At 26.0% G+C, this 21131-nt stretch overlaps 1 protein-coding gene across 1 annotated transcript; it reads right to left on the reverse strand.

Moving 5' to 3' along the window:
• Positions 1 to 14190: 14190 nt before the first annotated feature.
• On the reverse strand, positions 14191 to 19811 carry LOC145832603 (inhibitor of growth protein 5-like). Its single transcript, XM_082939906.1, has 6 exons — positions 19796 to 19811; positions 19242 to 19321; positions 18276 to 18440; positions 17451 to 17537; positions 16659 to 16796; positions 14191 to 14298 (listed from the first exon to the last, which is right to left on the reverse strand). The coding sequence occupies exons 1-6, from the start codon at positions 19809 to 19811 to the stop codon at positions 14191 to 14193; spliced, it is 594 nt and encodes a 197-aa protein (XP_082796032.1).
• Positions 19812 to 21131: the final 1320 nt, after the last annotated feature.

Genomic DNA, 21131 nt, shown 5'->3' on the forward strand with positions numbered 1-21131 from the left:
TACATTATTATAAAATGTTTTAAAATATTTCTGTGCTAATAGTTGAAATTTAAAACTGACTATTGTAATTAAAATAAAAACGCTTCAAACATAAATTAACTAGTAGCACTTATGATAACCTAAAAAAAATAAAACATAATACAACTAATTACATATTTATTTCAAAATGTTTACATTTTGTAATAATAAAATAAAAAACTACAGATAACATAAAAATAACTTTTTATTTGTTTAACAAAACTAAAAATGTATGTATAGAACAAAAATTTTAACTTAAAAATGCTTTGCAAATTTAGCACACATTGAAATAAATACAGTAAATTTGTTTTTATTAAAAACATCAAGCTAAGTGATTAAGCAACTTATTTAATATAAAAATTATTTTTGATAAAAAGTTATTAGCTAAAGTGAATGTTCAATTAAATAAATCAGAATCAGTTAATATTTTATCACCTAAAATGAGTGAATTTTAAAAATCATTAGTGAAAATGAAAACTAAAACTTTTTATGTTGATTGAAATAATATCAGTTAGTAAACAATTATAAAAAATTCATTTATAAATATTTATTTTCAATAAAATTTAAATGCTTTATACAACAACACTTTTGTAAACTAGTTGTAATAGAGTCATTATTACTTAAGAATGAACTTAAAAGTCAAACAGTAATGCAATTACCTACTTATTTGAGTACTAAAATAAACAACCTTAAATAAAATTACAACTAAGTTACATTTCGCATGAGTTTTCAAAATGTATCTTGTGTTCGTTTCATAAAGACTTCAAAGATTTTGTTTCATTGTGAGTAGCTTCATCTCGTGCTTAATCAACTTTTAAGCAACTTTTTATCACAAGTTTGACAAGCAAAAGGTTTTCCTCCTATATGCATTCTATAATACAACTTTAAATGGGAATTAAATACAAATATCTTAAGCAGGCATCTCATAAATTGTTTTGATTCGTCATGAATTTTCATGTATTGATTCCAAACTTTATTATTGTTTTAACAAGTGCTGTCGCCAACTTAACATTTGAACAACTTTTCAGAAAACATTGAGCTAGAAGTCTTGTTATTTAGTACACAATACTGTTTTTTTTTTAATTGAATACTTATTAGAAAAAATTATCATTTATAAGAAATTACATTTTAAAGATAGTTTATAAAGGTAGAATACTTGTAGTAGTGACTAAAGTACATTAAGTTTTTAATGTTCAGAATAAGGTATAAACAGTTGAATTTAACAAATAAACATTACACATTTTGTTTTAAAATATGTTACATTTAACTAATTTACATCTAATAAAAAAAGAATTTAAAATATTTAGTTTGGTAGCTAGTTATTAGTGAACACGCTTGATTGAAAAAAAAAATTATAAATGTTACTGTATCATTAAACTTTATTACTAACATTTCAAATTTAATATACAATATTAAGATTTAGCAAGTATTAAAAAACGTAAAACTAATTTCGGTAGAAAATAAACATTACAAATCAATTTGTATAATCACTTTAAAAGCTAAAATCAAAAAGGCTATAATATAGCTCATAAACAATATGTCAAGTGAAATTACTTTTATTTCCACTTTAAAAGCTATTTTAAAGTTTATACCTGTTTTGCCTTTTATTTGTGATATTCTTTTCAGCTGAATGTTTTTAAACCAAATCATTTTGTTTCCTTGTGTCTTTCACACATCTGTTAAATTGTTTAATTTCATCATAAAAAGTACTGTAGAATTCTGTTATAAATTAGATAAGTTTATAATTATAAAAAAAAACATATAATTGTTTTACAAATCATTATATATACTAACTTTGTATATCTAAAAAAATAAACAGAAAGTATCATTATCTGAGAAAAGTAAAAAAAAAGTATTATATATAGTTAACTTATACAAATTGTAGTAGATATCTCGTTAGTTAACCAGCTAATTCTTAAGATTGTTGTTTCACTTAATAATAAATATAGTTTTTTTTCTAAAACCAACGTTTTAAAGGTGTTTCGTTTAAAGAGCTTTAAAAATTAACTAAAAACTTGTCTTCTCCTTCAATTGTTGAGCTATACACCTCTAATTTTGAGAAAACATTACGTATATAATTTAAAAGACTTTGTACATTCGGTTTTATAAAACATTTCTAGAAAAACTTTAAGACAAAAAATAAAATGAAATCAACTTTTTAAAACAGAACAAAATCAAAAAAGATTCTGCAAATAATCGATTAAAATATTAGTAATTGACTCACTGTGAAAACATAGTTGGTCAAAAATTGAAGAAAACAGTCTTTTTAAGCGTTTTCAGTTTGTGTCTTCTCTTCTATAAGAAACCTTCTGAAGTCACGCGATGGCTTGTAAGTTACTTGAATTTCTGAAAAAAAAAACTTTTGATAGCTATGACAAAACTCTACAAAGATAGAACAATTTGTAAAATTTAAGTTAACCCCTCCTTCATTCGCATAGTTCGATTAATGTAAGCACACATGTTTTTCAATGTGCAACAAACTTATGTTGGCAAATGACCCTAGGCTTATGACTAAGTCAGAAGAATAATTATGATGGCTAAACTGATGGAGTAAATTGGCATTATAAAAGTAACGAGCAGAACTTATGAGCTTGCATCAAGACCAGAGTAAACCGTTTAGAACAGGGTTTCCCAAACTTTCTTGCTAATGGCCCCCTTTAAAGAGTTTGAAAAAGTAATGGCCCCCTTCAACATATAGATTACTCTACGATTAAACTACGATAACACATAAGAGTTTTTTTTTTTTTTTTGCTCTTCATCTGGAACTCAAGAATATCTAGTGTAAGTTTCTAAACTGCCATAAAACACACATGAGAGCTCTTTTTTTTTTTGCTCTTCATCTGCAACTCAAGAATATCTAGTGTATGTTTCAAGTTATGGCCTCATGGCCCCCCTGTGGCTCCTTAACTGCTCATGGCCCCCCTCTTCCCCCTTTGCTGCTCATGGCCCCCTGAGTATCTGTCATGGCCCCCTAGGGGGCCACTTGGCCCACTTTGGGAAACCCTGGTTTAGAACATTTACAACCCATGTTTTAAGCAAAGCAGAAGCTTGTGATTTCACAACAGTTAGTGAGTGTGAATGAAGAAAGAAATGTGAAAAGTTTTACGAAAGAAGCAAATAAAGACGTGATGGTTGCAGGTGTAGGTGACGATGATATAAATAGAGAAATTAATAGCACTGAAAAATATTTTGTCTTGGTCATCTTTTCACATAAAATCCTTTATTAAAAGCAGGGAAATTGGTAGACATGCAACAGAGAAATCCAAAACACAAATTCAAGTAGTAAAAAAAATAAACCAAGCATTTATTGGATCAAAAGATATGACCATTTATTTGATGCAATAAGAAGTGGTACAAATTTTTGATTTTGGTAACCTGACATGTTGAAGACCTAACTGGTCAAAGCAAGACTTAGGCTACTTCCTTATGCAGAACACTTAAATAGCCTTTTACCAGACTGCTGCACCACGGACTTAGTGACTCTTGCAGATTTAAGGTTTTTAAATTAAGCAGAAAATAATTATGCTGTTATTAAAGGAGAGTAAATTTCTGTTGCTAAGTGTTAAAAAAGACAAAATATTTCAATAAGGGTTGTAAAGATCTTGTGGCTGTAACGGATCTTAAGCTTCTAGTAAAATTGTTTGGTGATCGACTGTTAAAGACATACAGGGGGAGTAAACCATGCTTTTTACAAGTTAAGGCCATAGGGGGGTCTAACATTTTTTTTTTTACAAAATTTAACTTTGGCTTTTATATGAAAGCTTAAAGTACAAACTACAAGCCAGTTTTTATAGAATTCAAAAATATCATTTAACTTTTGAGATATTTAATTTTTTGTAAACATTTTCCTATATAGACGTATGGACCGCAAATTTTACAAGATCAATTTTCTTGGAAATTTTAAAGTAAACTTAAAATCTATCTACTCCTTCATTTTTCAAGCAATCTTCTTCGAATTTTCAGGAAACGTTCCTTATAATAAAAGGAAAAAACGTTACTACAGAATTTTAGTAATAAAAAAAATAAAAATTTTATCACAAAAATTAAAAAAAAATTAAAATTAAAAAAAAAAAAGTTTAACTCCAAAGTAACGTTTTTTGGTTATTGTATAAAGATTAGACTGTGAAAGTTTTAAGAAGATTGCTTAAAAAATGAAGGAGGAGATAGATTTTAAATGAAATAGTCTTTTTTTGCTGTTTTAATTTTCCCTTTACATAGGGAACCTATTGTGCGGTCTGACTTTGACTGGTCATATCTCTGGTGTGCGTCCTGCATGGAAACTAATAATAAATGGCACTTACTACAAGATTTGTTAAAAATACAGAAGTGATCAACCATGACGCTGTATTGTGTTTATACTTCAGAACCAAGGTGGTGCCCATCCACATAAATTAAAAGGAAAGGAGTAGTGGAAGTGCTTCAACATGATCAGTTTGCAGTGAGAATTGATGGCTCACAAAGATTTAAGACTAAAACAGAAGGTTAATAAAGTTGTACAACTCAGTCTCAACAACCATTGAAAAAAAAAATTCAATGGTTGGAAGAAAACCAATTAAGCTCACTCAAGGGCTAAGTACATCATCAACATGCTGCTTTTCCTGTAGAGGTTACAGGAGACTACAACAGTGCCAAGACCAATGAAACGCGTGAGAATGACAGAAATGAGTTGAGTAAGCAGATTCCTGATCCTTTAGTCCCCAAGGAAAATACATAAGCGCTACTTACTTGCCTTGCATAGGTTAAAAGATTTCGAAAAGCTTGAGAGTGAAGTAATCCAAGGTAGAAGGAAAAGTGCTTTAAATGAGCTAGAGGAGATGTAGCATAACTGAATTATAGCTCAATTTATTAAATATTAGTGTTCATATTATATATGTAAGTTTATATTTTTACTTAGTTATGTTGTTTTTTTTTTTTAATTTTCATTATAATAAAGTATTTATATATCTTTATAGTGTTTAATAAAATGAATATGACTTTGAAGTGTTACTGTTAAAGAGTACTTTAAGTACATTTTCCATTACACCACTAATAAAAAAAAAATTATCAAGTTACAGCCTAGGAATATTTTTTTATAAATTAGGATAACAAATCCAAATCTTGTCTACCTCTACTTTTAAGCATTATACTGCAAATTTAATCTAAAACCAGGGTTTCCCAAACTTTTTTTTTCAAATGGCCCTCTTTAAATATCAAAGAAGCTATGGTCCCCTTGTACCAAGATTACTCAAAAAACTTATAATAAACAACTTAGAGTTAGACCTTTTTTGCTTTTCATCACCAACTCGAGAATATCTAGTTTAAGTTTCAAAACTACCATAAAAACACCTAAGACATTTCTTCGCTCTTCATCAGCAACTCCAGAACATCTAGTGTAATATTCAATTTATGACCTCATGGCCCCCCTTTGGCCTATTTGCTGATCATGGCCCCTAAGGGGGCCACTTGGCCCACTTTGGAAAACCCTGATCTAAACATTTTAATTATAGATAAACCTATGATGGAACAGCTATAAAACAAAGTTGTAGAATACTATAAATAATGTTTTACTTTCAGTTAACTATAACTGGTAAAAACTTTAAACTGAATCATCTAATAAAAGAGCACTAACATAACTACAATGTCTTCTTTGTCTTACATTATCTTAAATATTCAAACAACAGTTAACAAACTTTTTTAACAACTATAAATTAAAGACAATAAAATTTTCAATTGAAACACTGCGCATAATTCACCTGTGTTAATTTCCAAGTTTTGCTTTGTAGTTTCCATTTTGATGTTATTTAATCACTAACATTTCTGTTTGAATTTTCAGTTATATAATTGAAACTTGTTTATAAGCAAAACTCCTTTTTTGATAGATTTATTAAAATTAAATATTTTAAACTATACTAACTGTACTTAATAAAAAGTATATGAAACATTTTTTGTTGAAAGTGAATAACAGAAAAGTTAATGCTTACAACAAAATAAACCCATTAAGTATTACTTTTGCTACTGATATAAAAGATTTATAAAAATTGATATTCAGTTTTTGTCATAGAAATGTTTAATCATATCATTACTGTTGTTATAAATATCATTACAGTATTGTAACTATAGTATTATTATATGGGGTAAAGAGTACTTGGGTGATGTTTGCTGGACTTATGAGTACATATGACTTAGATGTGTTTTAGCTTCATTAAGAGGATCCAAAGAAAAAAAATGCAAAAAATAAGTATGCCGTCTAAAAAACTAATTACAACCCGAAAAATAAAATATTTTTCAATTTTTTGACATCTTTTATACATGTCCAAGACTTCTAATTTATGTCTTAAATGAAATCTTACATTTATTGACACAGATTCAAATACATATTAACAGCTTTTGGTGTACTATGACGTCATAATCACCCTAAATATGCAAACATTGTATATAAAATGGTGCTTTTTGGAAAAGTAAAAGAATAGCCTATTAGTGATTTTAATAAGAAAACTATTGTAAACAAAACTTTTTAGGTATACTTACTTACCCTTAATAATTTAGGTGATATGGTTTGTATATTAGCAGAATATTTGATGTTATAGTTCATTTAGCTTTACGTTTTTAAAATAACCCTTAAATAACTATTAATTTTGCATTAGAACAAACTAAAGAAATATTAAAAAGTTATGATATATTATAGGTAAGATCACTAATAACAAAAAGCTAATAAATGGAAAATAAAGATTTTTACTAAGAAAAAAGAACATTGCAAAACAAAACAAACATTGTCTTATATCATTTAGTATTAAAATTTAACTTTATTGCAAAATGATTGATACTTTTAAAATTTTAGTAAAATATTGTCACATGTTTCTACTTCAAATTATTTCCATCTCGAATTTTCATGAGGTGGTACATCTTGTAAACCCCATCATTATTTTTACCTTTACAAAATACCATGCGTCTGATGACCCTTAACTAATTAATGTGGAACTCAGTAGCATGTGGTTGATTTTACGAACAAAACTTTCCAAATCCATATTTTCTAACTGTATGTTGATCAAAAACTTGGGCGGCATGGAGACACATCTTGTTAAGAATTTTATTACACAATTCGGAAGTTTGCTTTCACACCTTTTTATGTGAATAATGTGTCACATGGACATCTAATTATTGTTCATTATTCCATTGCAGCTTATTCTGAGTCATCTTCATACAGCTTGAGAAATACTTTTATAAAGTCTTTTTGAGAGCTAATCTTAACAAAGTGTAAAAAATGTTGTGTCACCTTGTGAGTTAAGTAAGATGGTGCCCTAAGTTCAGTCACTAGAAATTATGAGTCAGCAGTAGTTTGACGAAATCAATATGCTGAATGCTCAGGTGTGTTTCATTTATAAGCATGCGAATTAACGGAAGGCTTTGAAAAATAGATGCTGCAGAATACCCAAGTTTAGTAAACCTGTGTTTGTGTTTAGTTGCAAGGCGATTAACTTGGTTATCTCTGTTTAGAATGTAATCAGAGAGACCTGCTTGATTTATACTGTGCGCTGATTTTATATGGCTGTCCAAACTTTTTTTTGATGAAGTTGCAAACTCAGTTACACTTTTTTTTCCTGGCAAAAATGGTTTAACTGATGGATTTTTCAAAAGTCTAACTTGGATTCTATTTCAGCCAATACTGTCAAGTTAGAACGATCAAAGGCCTCCACTGGATGGGATTTGCACAACAAATGAGTTGGAGGTGGAGCATTTGATTTAAAAACTTTAGTAAGTTCCTCCTCAATTTTTAAGTTTTTGTTCACCAATTTGTCATGATAGAAGTTGAATTTTGCCAAAGCTGAACAGAATTAACTTATTTTGTGAAGAAGTATTAATAGATCTCCAAGGGTTATGTTATAACCTTTACAACCATTATTCATCTGTAAAAATAATTGAAAAGAAATATTATTTTACTCTTAAACAGTTTAGTGAAACTTCTTTGAAAATAATAAAATACTAATCTAACAAAAAAGTTTATCATAAATCAACTCAGATATCTTATGATATACTTCTACTATGAATATAAGTTTCAGGTTAATATGTTTTTATTCTTTAACAATATATTTAACAATTTTGAACTATACCTAGTCAAATGTAATTCTACTATGTGTATATAACAGCTCTTAGCAAGGTACCAGCTTTTATACATATTTTAAAAGTAAAAGTTTATACTTTACTAAAACTTAAATTAAATCTTTTAGTGAGCAATAATCTAAAAAAGGCTTAATAAACTAATAAATATTTAAATCTAACTCAAATAATTTATAGCAATTAACATGCAATTCAAAATTTTACTCTATATATGATCAAAACCTAAAAATATCAACAAAAATGAATTCAAGATAAGTTCACGAGTTCCTTCTATCAGCTACATAAAACACACAGTAACTGCATAGAAAAAAAAATTGTTGTGTTTTTGATGAGATGTTGCATCATTGATTTTAAGCTTTATTTCTCATAAATGCAGCAAGCTCTAAATTAAAGTTCAACAGAGTTCAACAATGAATGTAAGTAATTGCAGCAGTTCATCACAATGCAACTGAAATGACATTACAACAGTAATATCTTTCTGGCTAGCTGACTTCACACATTTTAAGTAAAAAAATGTAAAAACAACAGAAGAATTTGCCTTTTAACCTAGAAGTAAAAGTACATACGGACAAAATTTGCATACTTTGTGTAATAATAAAGTCATAATACATCAAAAGCAGTTGAAATTTTTATAAATGTATGCCTATAATTATAATGTTTCATTTAGGATATAAATTATAAATCTAGGACATGTATAAGTGATTTTATTACTGTTTAAGTCAAAAAATCAAAAAATGTAATTTTTGGGTTTAAGATCAGGTTTTTGGGCAGCATACTTCTTTTTTGAAATATTTTTAAAGGTTTTTCTTAATGAAGTAAAAACCCATCCGAATCATATTTACTCATATGAATTTTATAATATGACAAAAAATGTGGTGTACTTCCTAGACCTATCCAGTCACAACTGTTTAGAAGCTATATTTTAAAACAACGAATTTCTTTAAGTTAACAAAATCATTAAGTAGCTTTAGAGAGGAATGGTAAGGTATATATAAGCATAAATATTTTTTTATTTATTAACAGTAAATAATTAGTTGATGTTTATTTTTAAAGAAATTTACTGATAATAATTTTACTTAGATCATATTATTTAAATTTTGACCAACAACTATCTATCCTCCCACATGAAATTACATGCTGTGTTATTTTATTACACAAAACCATTGTTCTATTAAAAGAATAATATTGCCACTGGGTATTTTTTTAACGTTATTTTAACATTATCTGCTTATTATTTCTTCTTGAAGCATTATTTTAAAAAGATAAATTTTAAAAACTATTTTAAAACATTTTATGTTTAACATCAAATATATTAGTTAGTATGAAATTATTTAATATTTCTTTTTAACCGATTTTCTGTCTTCTATTTCAAGAGACTTGAAAACCAAGTTTAATATATATTTTTTATATAATATGTAGGATATGTTTACAAACGATGAAAATATTATTTCTGTGAACTTTCGTTGTATTGTTTCAATTTTGTTAACTTTTTTTATGACGTTGGGGTCTAAGTAAAGTGTTGAACTTGAGCTAAGAAGGAAAGTTTACTCTTAATTTTATCAGTAATTGAATTAGATTTTAAAATATTTAATTTTTGGTAGGATGATACTGATCCAACTTAGTATATAAAGTTATATTATTCTTACATTTTAAATTTTCAGGAATGTTATTCACAAGTCATTCAAGCTCATTCTGATGTAAATCCAACAATTTACAACATGTCTATTCTTCTTAACAAAAGTATTATGTATGACAAAATGTTTTTTTTTGTTCCTACAACATAGCCAGTACTTTTTTAAGCAAATATAGGACCAACATTTTGAACGTATTTCCTCTAACAAGCAGTCTTCATCCCTTATAAAAATATTTGGAATGTATTTGTCTTCTGTACGCTTTCCATTTTTATAAATAAATCTTTCACTTCTACCATTGGATATTTTAACTTGTATTAACTATCTACCCTGACAAAAATCAGATTTTCCATGATAAAAATTAAATTTTTCCTAAAGAGAACTGAAACTTCCACATTAATTTAATGTTTCACCTTAATTACTAGTTGATCCAAATTGATTAAATATTCTAGGTTGATTATTAGCTTTTCTGATCAATGTTGCCTAGGTATTCCTAATTGACCACTGGGCAACAACCACAAAAAAAATAATCAGTTGCATCTATAATATCAGGTAGCCGTGCTGGTAATGGAATGAAATTGGTGATCTGTTATGGAAAATGTTTTCAACTTGAAGAAGGCTACTTATAATTTAGCTTGAAACATTATATTATATTTTATAAAGAAAACTTTGTGCACTTAAACAAAGTTCAATTATGTAAAGTTAGAACAATGCAAAAATTTAAGTTTAATTTTTGATAAACTTTAGAAAGGTTATGGCATAGAGAGGTAAAACATTTTTTATAAAACTTTGCATTAGCTCTTATTTTAAATATTAGAGTATATAAACTGTAGGATGCTTTTTATAGTTCATTAAAAATTAAATAACTTATGTCATATAACAAGTTTTGTAAAATAAGTACAATGGTTTGAAATCAAAAGGTTTCAAGGCCAACTTTCTCAGAATTTAAAAATTTATCTCCCCTTTTATCTTTAAAACAAGTTAACTTGATTTTTGTAGGACATGTTCTTTTTTATTTTACAAACAACTTGTGGCGGGAAGTGTATGTTTAAAAAGAAGAAAAAAATATATAAACAAAATATTGAAAGAAGTTTTTTTGTTTGTTATTAGTATTTTTATTTTGACAAAGATGTTAAATCTGTTTTTTTACAATTTAGTTAAAATATATAAATGTTAACTGTGAAAAATTATTAAGCTATTGCTCAAAAACTAAACGAAGAGATAGATTTTAATGAATTAGTCTATATTTGCTCTTTAAGTTCACACATCTAATACAGAACCTATTAAACACTCTAACTTTTATTGGTTGTAAAAAGTAACAAGTAGCTTATCTAATTATGTAAAAAATAAGAGTAATTTTGAAAAAAAAATTCCCCTAATGCCCTTAAACATAAATCCAAAACTAAAGATAAGAAAATTTAATAAATTTACACCAAGTGTTATAAGTCCACCTACTGTGTTAGATAATATAAAAACATTGAAAAGATACTGTAAAGCTAAATTAAATATACTTTTTAATGAAAAAACTTTTTTGATGATGACAAAAAAAATTATCTGTATGATAAACTTTTTGTGTCAAATCAAATTTTTTTTTAAGTGTAAAAATTGTTTAAATTTCCAGGTTTTTTAGACTAATCTTAAAATCCAAGGTTTTTCCATGCTTATCCAGGTTTTTCTAGGTTTACAGGTTTTTTGGCAACCCTGAACATAGTACCATGAGCCCAAAGATTACGATTTTTTATGATGATGTACATTCACATTTATCTTGCTGCATCATCTCTCTACAAGAGCATCTATGAAAAATGCAATAAAAAGATCACTAATAAAACAAAAAGGAGAAGTGGTAAAATTGCTATAACTGACATATTTTCTTTTTATTGATGAAAAAACAAACATGAGTATAAGCAATAACTGCAGAGCATAACCTATTCTAATAAGATCTACAGATCTATGTGCTTATAAGTACAAAATAAGTAAAATAATTAAGTACTTTTTATACTTTTTTAATATGTAAATTAATCAGTTACAATAATTAGTTCTCACACTAATAAATACCAGATATATATAAAAAGATAAATAAATCACACTTATAAATGCAAAACTAAATGTTTTAAAATGAATTAATGAGGAATAAAAACTTAAAAGTAACCAATAAATAAATTAGTTAATAAATGACAATAAAATAAGTAAACAATAAACAAACAAATGTATCAATGTAAGGTATCAATTGTTTAATTATTATTTTTGTATATGCATTATATACTAGTTAAGTTATGTTATTGTCAATTAAGAGTATTAGTTGGTAAGTATATATAAACTAATTTCAGACTCACTATTGTTTAACTTGTTTATATAGTAAGTATGGAGCTATTCAATGCAAAACTTTAATTGTAAACAAACAAGTTCGCTCTTTTTATTCAAACATTTAAATTTTAACCCTTAACCTGGGATTTATAACATTCTAAAAAACTTCTTAAGTCAAATAATTTTATCAAGGTTATCTAACAAACAGGATTACATTTTTTTTTTTATTTCAAAGAATATTTATTTTGAAATTATAAAAGGAAAAAAAACTGTTCGATAAACTTTGTTAAGTATAGTTTTATCCGGTAATTCATAAAAGTTGGTCTTACTTTAATTGACTCTATAGGATTCAATTCTGCTCGATTTGTTCAGCATTATTAAGAAACAAGTTAAGTTTAAGGCACTGAAGGTACTACAATTAATTATTCATTTGATATTTTCTTTGAATAAAGTAAATTAAAGTTGTTAATATACTAAATCTGGATTTAATTGTTTTGGACAAGACATTAAAAGGTATCCGTGGTGAACGACTCAATAAGCTAAAAGTTCGTCGTGCACCAGGTCCTAGGACTAAACATTTTGAGAGTTTTTTTATCGTTTAATAAACTATTGTAAATCTAATAAATACTTGGTCTATAAACTTTAAGTCTAAGTTTTGTATTAAGTTGTTCCAATTAAAATTTGACTTTAAAGTTTTATACTTTAGAAGTATGTAGTAATATATATTTATCGTAAAGCAAACAATAATTTGCATATATTTTACAATCAGTTCTTAATTCTTAACGCTTTAACAGCTTTTACATCATTCTAATCTCAATCATAAAGATTTGAGTCCGTCGTTGGACAGTATATAACTTGTACTTTCAAAATTCTTCATAGGCACTTTTATTTTTACTAAATGCTACACATGCTACGGACTCCATACTCTGTAGCATGTGTAAATTATTTTTTTTTTATATGTAGCATAATAAAAAGATTATTATTATTAAAAAGTGTAACTTATATTGGAATCTTCTAACTTAAGTATCCAAAACAAGCAGTACATTAATTTTATTCTACAAATTAGTAAAAGTTAGATGAAAGGTTAAATAATATACTTCACAATTTTTGATTGTGGGAAAAATAAGCAACATCAAAATGACTAATAGGTAATTTATTTTAAGATCAGTTTCAAGCCAAATCTATACTCGTTTTTTTTTTCAGATTTTTATATAAAAAGAAACATATACTTGTTTTTTCAAGCTTTTGCCGGTTTTTGGAAGCAATCAAGTTCGCTTTTGTTCGTACAATTTACTAGCTTCGGAACATAATCTTCCAGAATAAACAGAATATGGTGTTATCAAAAGATACTTTTTTGCTAACCTGATGTGTGAATACTTTTTCTTGTTTAATTTCACCAATATAAGACTTAAGTATTTTTAAGTTTTTTAGCAGATAATTTTTGATCATCTGAAACTTGTTGCTCACTTTAGTGAGTCTTTGCACTTGTTTTTACTTAATCTTTAATTATTATTTTTCAGGGCTTAAGCAAAAAAAAAAGGTAACAAAAAGGTGGTAACATCATATCTACATAATTAATTAAAAAAAAACACAAAACTTATTTCAGACAACGTTAAGAAACAGCTAATAACTTTCTAGCTCGTGCGGCTAAAAACTCAATTCTGTTATTTGTTTATCTTTTTATTTTTTAATTGTTTTAATTTCTGCAGTTTTAGATAATGATTTTAACATTATTAAAAAAAATAATTGTTTAAGTTCGTTTTTATCTTTTATAAGTTTATATTTAGCTAGGTTGGTTTAATAGGTACATTAGATTTGTATTTATTTATGGACCTTTTCTTTAATAGATTCAAAAACGAACTAGTAATTAGGGCTTAGCTTCAAAAAAGATAAAATGTTAACATTAGTTATAGAGGAAGCCGGTCTTATATATTATAGTTAGCAACCCCTTAATTGATATATTCTAATAGTATAAAAACTTTATAACCATATATACATTTAAGTATAACGCCTTAATTTTTAGTACAAAAGACAAAACTAGTAAGGCAAACAGATCTAATTTACTTGCCAGAAAACAATATTTTTTACACTAAATATATTCAGTTCTAAACAGTCACACTGTCATAGTAAACGATAATGAAAATTATTTATCAATTTCTACATTGGTAATTTCGCATTTTGAACAAAACCAGTCGCCTTCTGGCTCAACTTCCAAACCAACACATCCAAAATGAAACCATTGGATTGGACACTGTAAAAAAATAATAACATTATTTAAGATAGGTTAAAATATTAAAAATAACTTTTGTAAGTAAATTATTGTTAAAAACTTTGATTATTTTTGATATATAGAATAAAATATTTTTGATGCACATAAAGACTAAGCACTAGGATGGAACTGTTACCCCTCAAGAATATAAAAGTTTAAGTTTCGCTTAGCCTATTTTTGTGCGTGGTAAGTCAAATGGAAAGATAGCAAAAAAATAATTAGTCTCCTAGCTATAAGCCTGTTAGAGCAAAACACTTTTGAAAATATTGCTTTATATCAGTACACTTGGAAAAATACGATATTTTCTATACTTTGTTTTAAATTTTCCGTTGAAATATTTTTTAGAACATATCAATACTTACTTAAAACAATACTTACTTGAAAATTTGTTTAGATTTTTATCGGTTAAAAAAAAAAATAATCACATGTATTCTTTAAGAGTTTAACTATTTTATTAAAATCGAAAGTTAAAAATAATCACAATAGATAGTTTTTTAAACTATTCATAATTTTGAGGTTTGGTACTTCCTTCATATTCTCTTTGATAATTGGTAGATTGTTAGGATTCGTGTCTTCATTTCTCGAAGAAGATCAAAATTGGTTGACATTTTAATACATCGTTCGTCAGCGTCATTGACTTCATTAATGTAATTTACTCTTGTATTGCATCTAAGTAATCTTGGTTGTTAATCCTGTCGGTTTAAAGGGAAAAGAATGACTGAAGTCTAGTATTATACAAAAACTTGGAACTACTTCCAACAAAGTCTACTAAATTTCGCTCTTCCTTAGATTAAACAAGAAGAATAGGTAATTCATTGTTTTTTTTTTACAATGTTTGAGGCCTACCATGATTTGTTTAAGAACTAAAAGCATTAGCAACTTTAACTTTGACTAACTGAATGGTATCACCATCAAACAAACTCAAAGAAACTAGTTCTTCAACAAGATTGCAAATATTACTTATGGTTAACATAATTTATCAGTATTCTTGTATTATAGTTTAGTAGCCTCTTTTAAATCATTACGCAGATAAGGTAACTAAAACTTTTATATTTTTGCAAATTTCAAAAGTAACTTCCTAAATTAAAAACATAATTTCTATCACAGTGTTGCAACATATTTTGCAAATAATTCATCAAATTTAAAGACTTCTAGTTTGGGTGTTTTTGATCTTTCTATGGCTTAAGTACTAAAATTTTTATTTAGTGCCAGTTCTAGCACAAGATGCCCGTAAGCTAGCCGAAATATTGGACTACTAAGAACTCTTATAATGTTAACAAGCACCTGAGTAGCGCCCTGTGTCAGAGCTAGTAGTGTTAAAAACATAAATTTTTTGCTGTTTAAACAGTTCTAGCCTCGAAGAACACCCATCACTTTATTACAAACTGTTTTGTTATAAATAATTTGATACCATACCTTTTTAATGAAGGAACTCTTAGAAGCTTATGTTGTTTTTCTGAAACAGAAACAAGTTTTTGCTTTTAACTACCAATGTTTGACTAGTTTTGTCATCCCAATGTACCAGAAGGGTTTTTGGAGCCAGTCAATTTTAGCACTATAGTGAAAGAATTTTTTTAGCTTTATCATTATAATGTCTTGCAATATATATAAAACTTAAATTAAAAGATACTCTATTTCCACCTCTATTTGAGAAATAGAGCTCTATTTTCTATTTTCAACGTCCTTTTTCAAAAATCATTACTACCTCTACTCATTCATATTTTAATAGGTCTAGTTTGTGCCATTTTGTTCGATTCGACAATTAATCATTAGAATACTTTTGCACTGCACACAAGGAGGTCTTCTAGGAGAAAAGAAATTCTAAATAAAAAAGTTTTTTTTTGCTCATTTAGTTTGCATTTACTATATGAAACCAATGAAATTACATATTTTTTCAAATAGCTGTTAAAATATAATTATAGTTTGGATATATTTCTACAAAATAAAGCTACCTTATAAAACAAAAAAAAGACCCTCCGTTTTTAAGCAATAAAATGACTATATGTAGCAAAATTTTCAAAAGTTTTTTGCTCTAACAGGCTTACAGCTAAAAAGCTGTTTTTATTCTATTTCTTTTAATTTGATTTGCCGCGTACAAAAAATGGGCTAACTAAAATTATAAGGTAGAGCAATAGATATAACCGAATAACCACGTGCTACTGATAAATTATTAGTTTTACTCAGTGAAAAAAAAGACTGTATGACAAAAAAAAAATTAAACACTTAAAAGTAAATAATTAAAAATTCTTTAGAAAACAAAATAGTTAGCTTAAAATAAAAATAACAAATTCAAATATCTAAAAAGTTAGGCATACTAAAAATTGATAATTTTAAAAACAAACATTGTCGTTGTCACACATGATCATCTTACCAAATGACACTTGATTACAAAAGCAATAAGTTGGCTCGTTAGGGTTAACAGGCATCGATATCACATCTGGTCTGAAGATAATAGACTGCTGCAATTGAGCTATAAAGTTCTATTTTTTAACATTGTATTCTATTTATAGTGCCTTAGAAAAATAAAATTTCCAACTCTATATATTTTTCCTTATTGCGGTAATTAACCTGCTTGAATAATATTTTCAATAAAATAAAGCCTTAGTCGCACGAAAACTTAGACTATTGTTAAACTAAAATCTACGTAGACAAAATTCAATTTATTGTTGTCATTTAAATAAAATATAAGATAAACAACGAGGTTTTAAACTACTTAAAAAAAAGTTACTATACTATTTACAATTCAATCAAAATTTTTACGTAAGTTTAAAAGTACATTATCAAAATAACATAAATAACGTCACATTTTTAAAAATAAAACAAAATTCTAACCTGAATTCTTATTGGACCTCCCTCTTTTTCTTACAGTGCTCGTCAATGTCTGTCAAAGTAAAAGTTAATAAATGTTTAGATAAGAATAAAAAATGGTTAGTAGTAAATAGCTAACAAATTTAATAAAAAACAGGAGAAATTCTACATACTAACTTAAATTGTACTGTTTAAATAGATAAACTTCAGTTTATGTTTTAATATCAATTCTGTCTTAAGACATAGTTCATATTTATTTTTTCAAGTTTTTGAACTATATGTAAAATATTTTTGAAATAATTCTGAAATATATTAAAGAGTTTTACCTGTTGATTTTCAGTCGTATTATTTCCTACTTTATTTCTTTTAACATCACTTCCTGCGTCATCCATAATTCTTATCTGGTTATCTACCTGTTAGAACATTAATAAGAAAACTAGATTTATACTTTTTTTATTAAACGTTTGTTACTAGTTAAAACTAATATTATTGAATCAATATGACTTATGTTAAGAAAACTTACTTTTAACTTCTTTATATATTAAAAGATTTGTAACAAACTTTGTTTGATTTTATTTTTACTTCTTTGAAGAAAAATATAAGTCAAGTGTAGGCAATAAGGCCCATGATAAATCCCTGAGCATCAAAACGTGGCCCGCAAAAGAAAATGTTAAAAAGAACACTAAAAATTACGATGTTTGAAATAAAGAGAAAAAGGGTATTAAAATAAATTTTATAAATATATTCATTCGGTATGTTACTATGAAAAACGGTATGAAAAACTGAAACTACTACTGTAGCAAAGAAATATTGTAACTTAAAAATGTCCTGCATTCCCGTTATCCTATGTATCTTCATTATGTAACTAACTATAGAATTGACTAAAATAAGTTTTAACAATTAAAAAAAACGCTATTCTTTTATTTGTATAAGGTGTATATATATCATATATAACATATATATCACCATGTCGTACATTGCCTATCTTTTTAGACTATACAAAGTTATTTTTAAAATGAAAAATAAATGCTAAATACTTTTTTATCTTTTAGTAACCACATAATCAACGCGAGTTCAATCTAAATTTTATTATATAATAACTCAAATTTATTCACTCAGGAAGGGTGAAGAGAAGATAACATAAAACATACTAAATTATAATTCTGCTGCCCAATATCTATTTTAGTTTGTGTCAAATCTTTTTGATCTTGATGTATCTTTGCGATTTCGACTAGTAACTGGTAGTACCTATCTTCATCTCTTTTAGGATCTTTCAAAAATCTTCTGCATTCTTTAACTTTTTCTTGTAGTTCTCTCTATTTAAAAAAGTATTGTGATATATTTTAATATAAAAGAGATTTTAAATTTTTCTTTAGGTTAAAACATTACAAACCAAAATAAGCTTGTGTAGTTTATATATTAAATGAAATATACTTAAAAATACATTTTTTATACTAATGAACTAGGGATAGACTAAAAAGTTTAAATATTCAACTAATGCCTAGCAACTTTTATAACCTTTATTTATAACATAATAAAAAACGATAAGTAAGATTGGTAGTTTAAACAAAAACATTATTTAACTACATTGTAGATACACTAATATTGAAAAAGATAGTGGTAGTTTTACATTAAATAAAACATCAAGTACCTGAAACTGTTTCTAAAGTATAGAATTATTTTACATACTTTGCTTTCCAGCTATTGAGAAAAGTTTAATAAACAATAATTTATTAAAGTAATGTGGACTTTATTTAATGTTTTAGATTAGAGATCGAAAGACTGCAAATTGCAGGTCAAAAGAGGCCCTCAAAGCTAAAAGCTGTGGCCTGCAAGATACTTTTCAGCTTAAAATATACCGTTTAAAAAACACTAACATGAAAAGTTTTTGTAGTAAAACTTTACAATTAAGTTTTTAATACAATAATCACGCATTTCTAGTGCGTTAATACTGCTTACTTTATCACATTTTTGGTTCAAAATATTATTTTTATTACTATATTATTATCATATTTTTTCTTAAATAAGTGCGGTCTGCGAACAAGTCTTTTAAGAAAAATTGCTTGCGACATGTATAAGGCGGACGACCCTGATTTAAGTAAAAATTAAAAACTTACTTCAAGATTTTCAGACTTTTTGTCTAACTCCTTCATCAAAACTAAGTTTTTAACATAATCCTCAGATAACGATTCCGTACCTTTTTAAAAGTTGTCAAATTTATTAACTATATAAAACTATTTGTTTTATAGTTATTATGATAATAATAAGAACATATAAATTAGATGATGCTAAGTTAAATTAAACACAACAAAGAAATTGAAGCTTAAACAGCTTTCAAATTAAAATAAAACAATTAAAACTAAGAAAAACATCAAGAATTCAAGTAAACTGAAAATGTTAATAACGCTAAAAGAAATAAATGTTACTTTATTTAAATACTAAGACAAAATTTTAATTTAAAATAAATATTTTATAAATATTTAGTGTGTTGCTGTATTGAACATAACTTAACAAAAATGAAAAAAAGTTTTAAGACTATATTGAATTTTTTAATTATGTTATTAGGTTTTGCGTATAAATTTATATTCACAATTTTATCTTAAAATAAATTTTAATTTTATACTTTTTTTATACTCAAACCTAAATTAAAAAAGATAAATATAAGTCTTACCTTCTGTATAGCTCATGATGTTCAGTTCAGTAGTTTAATATTATTTAGCCTGTGAAATTTTTATTCAAAAACTATTAATTTCAACTTAATATTACGTTTCTTAAAATAAGATTTTTTAAAGCACAACATTTTCATTGGAAAAAGTAAAGTTTATATTTCAAATCCTAACAAACTAAGTTTTACATAAATCATTAACACGAATCCATTTTTCATAAGATTAAATTTTAATTAGTTTAAGTTCAAAACTGGTTTGATCATCAAATACAGTTTTACACATTTTAATTTTAATGTATTTGATTAACTTTTTTATTTTTACATAAAAAGTAAATAATAATATACTGCTTTTTAAAATAAATAATTCAAGAGAAAAATTTTAATATTTATTTTTTTTAGTTAAGCATCTATCTAAACTAACAATTAATTTACTTTTTTTTATAGAAATTGATAAAATTTTGCAAAATTGTAAAGTGACAGCTTTTTATATAACTAAGCTACTTATTATTTTTAACAATTTTGTTTTAGTTGAAAATAGCAAAATAATGTTTTTTAACTTTAGAAAAACTGTTTTAAAGTTGTATAACATTTAGCATAGACACTTGAAATAACTAAGTTAAAAAGCAAGGTTTTCAAAGTGAATAGCAAACATTAAAGTATATTTTATTTAAGGAATTATGAAAAAGTTAAACAACTTTAGGGGATCAAATCTAAGTTTAAAACAGTGTATTTATGTACTAAATATTAGAATAGTTAAAAACTATCTATTATAGCTCTTATTTAATTAATTTTCATGTTGTATATTTATCTGCCACTACTTAAGTTTGTTGAACATATTCCATAACATTTAATGACAGAATGAAACATAAATAAAGAAAAACTTATGATTAGACTTAAAAAAAGTATTAGTTGTTTAATAGTTACAATGTTTTCTCTTTTTTTTATTATTTGAAAATAATTACAATTTCAAAGTTGTTATAGCATCAAAAAAAAAACTAATTTAAAACTGTTTAATGTAATAATTTACATCAAATGATTGTAGTTTCATTTTAAAGTTTATAAATTTAAAACCAATTAGTAAACTGTATTTACTATAACCTTTGTTAAATTATCTAATCAATTTCATTAAGTCTGTTAAACTTATATAAGTATTTAAAACCATATAAAATAATAGAACTATTAAACATGTACATACATGTAACATTATTCATAGATACTTATTTAACATAGTTAAAAGTTTACCTGTTATTATACATAATGTTTTTTTATGTCAAACAACAAGCACACATAAATCTAAAACTAAATCAGTAACCCAATCATTAAACTTTTAATACCACAATTA

Source organism: Thalia democratica, chromosome 3 (assembly GCF_965202585.1).
Source record: "Thalia democratica chromosome 3, ktThaDemo2.hap1.1, whole genome shotgun sequence".
Taxonomy (NCBI): Eukaryota; Metazoa; Chordata; class Thaliacea; order Salpida; family Salpidae; genus Thalia; species Thalia democratica.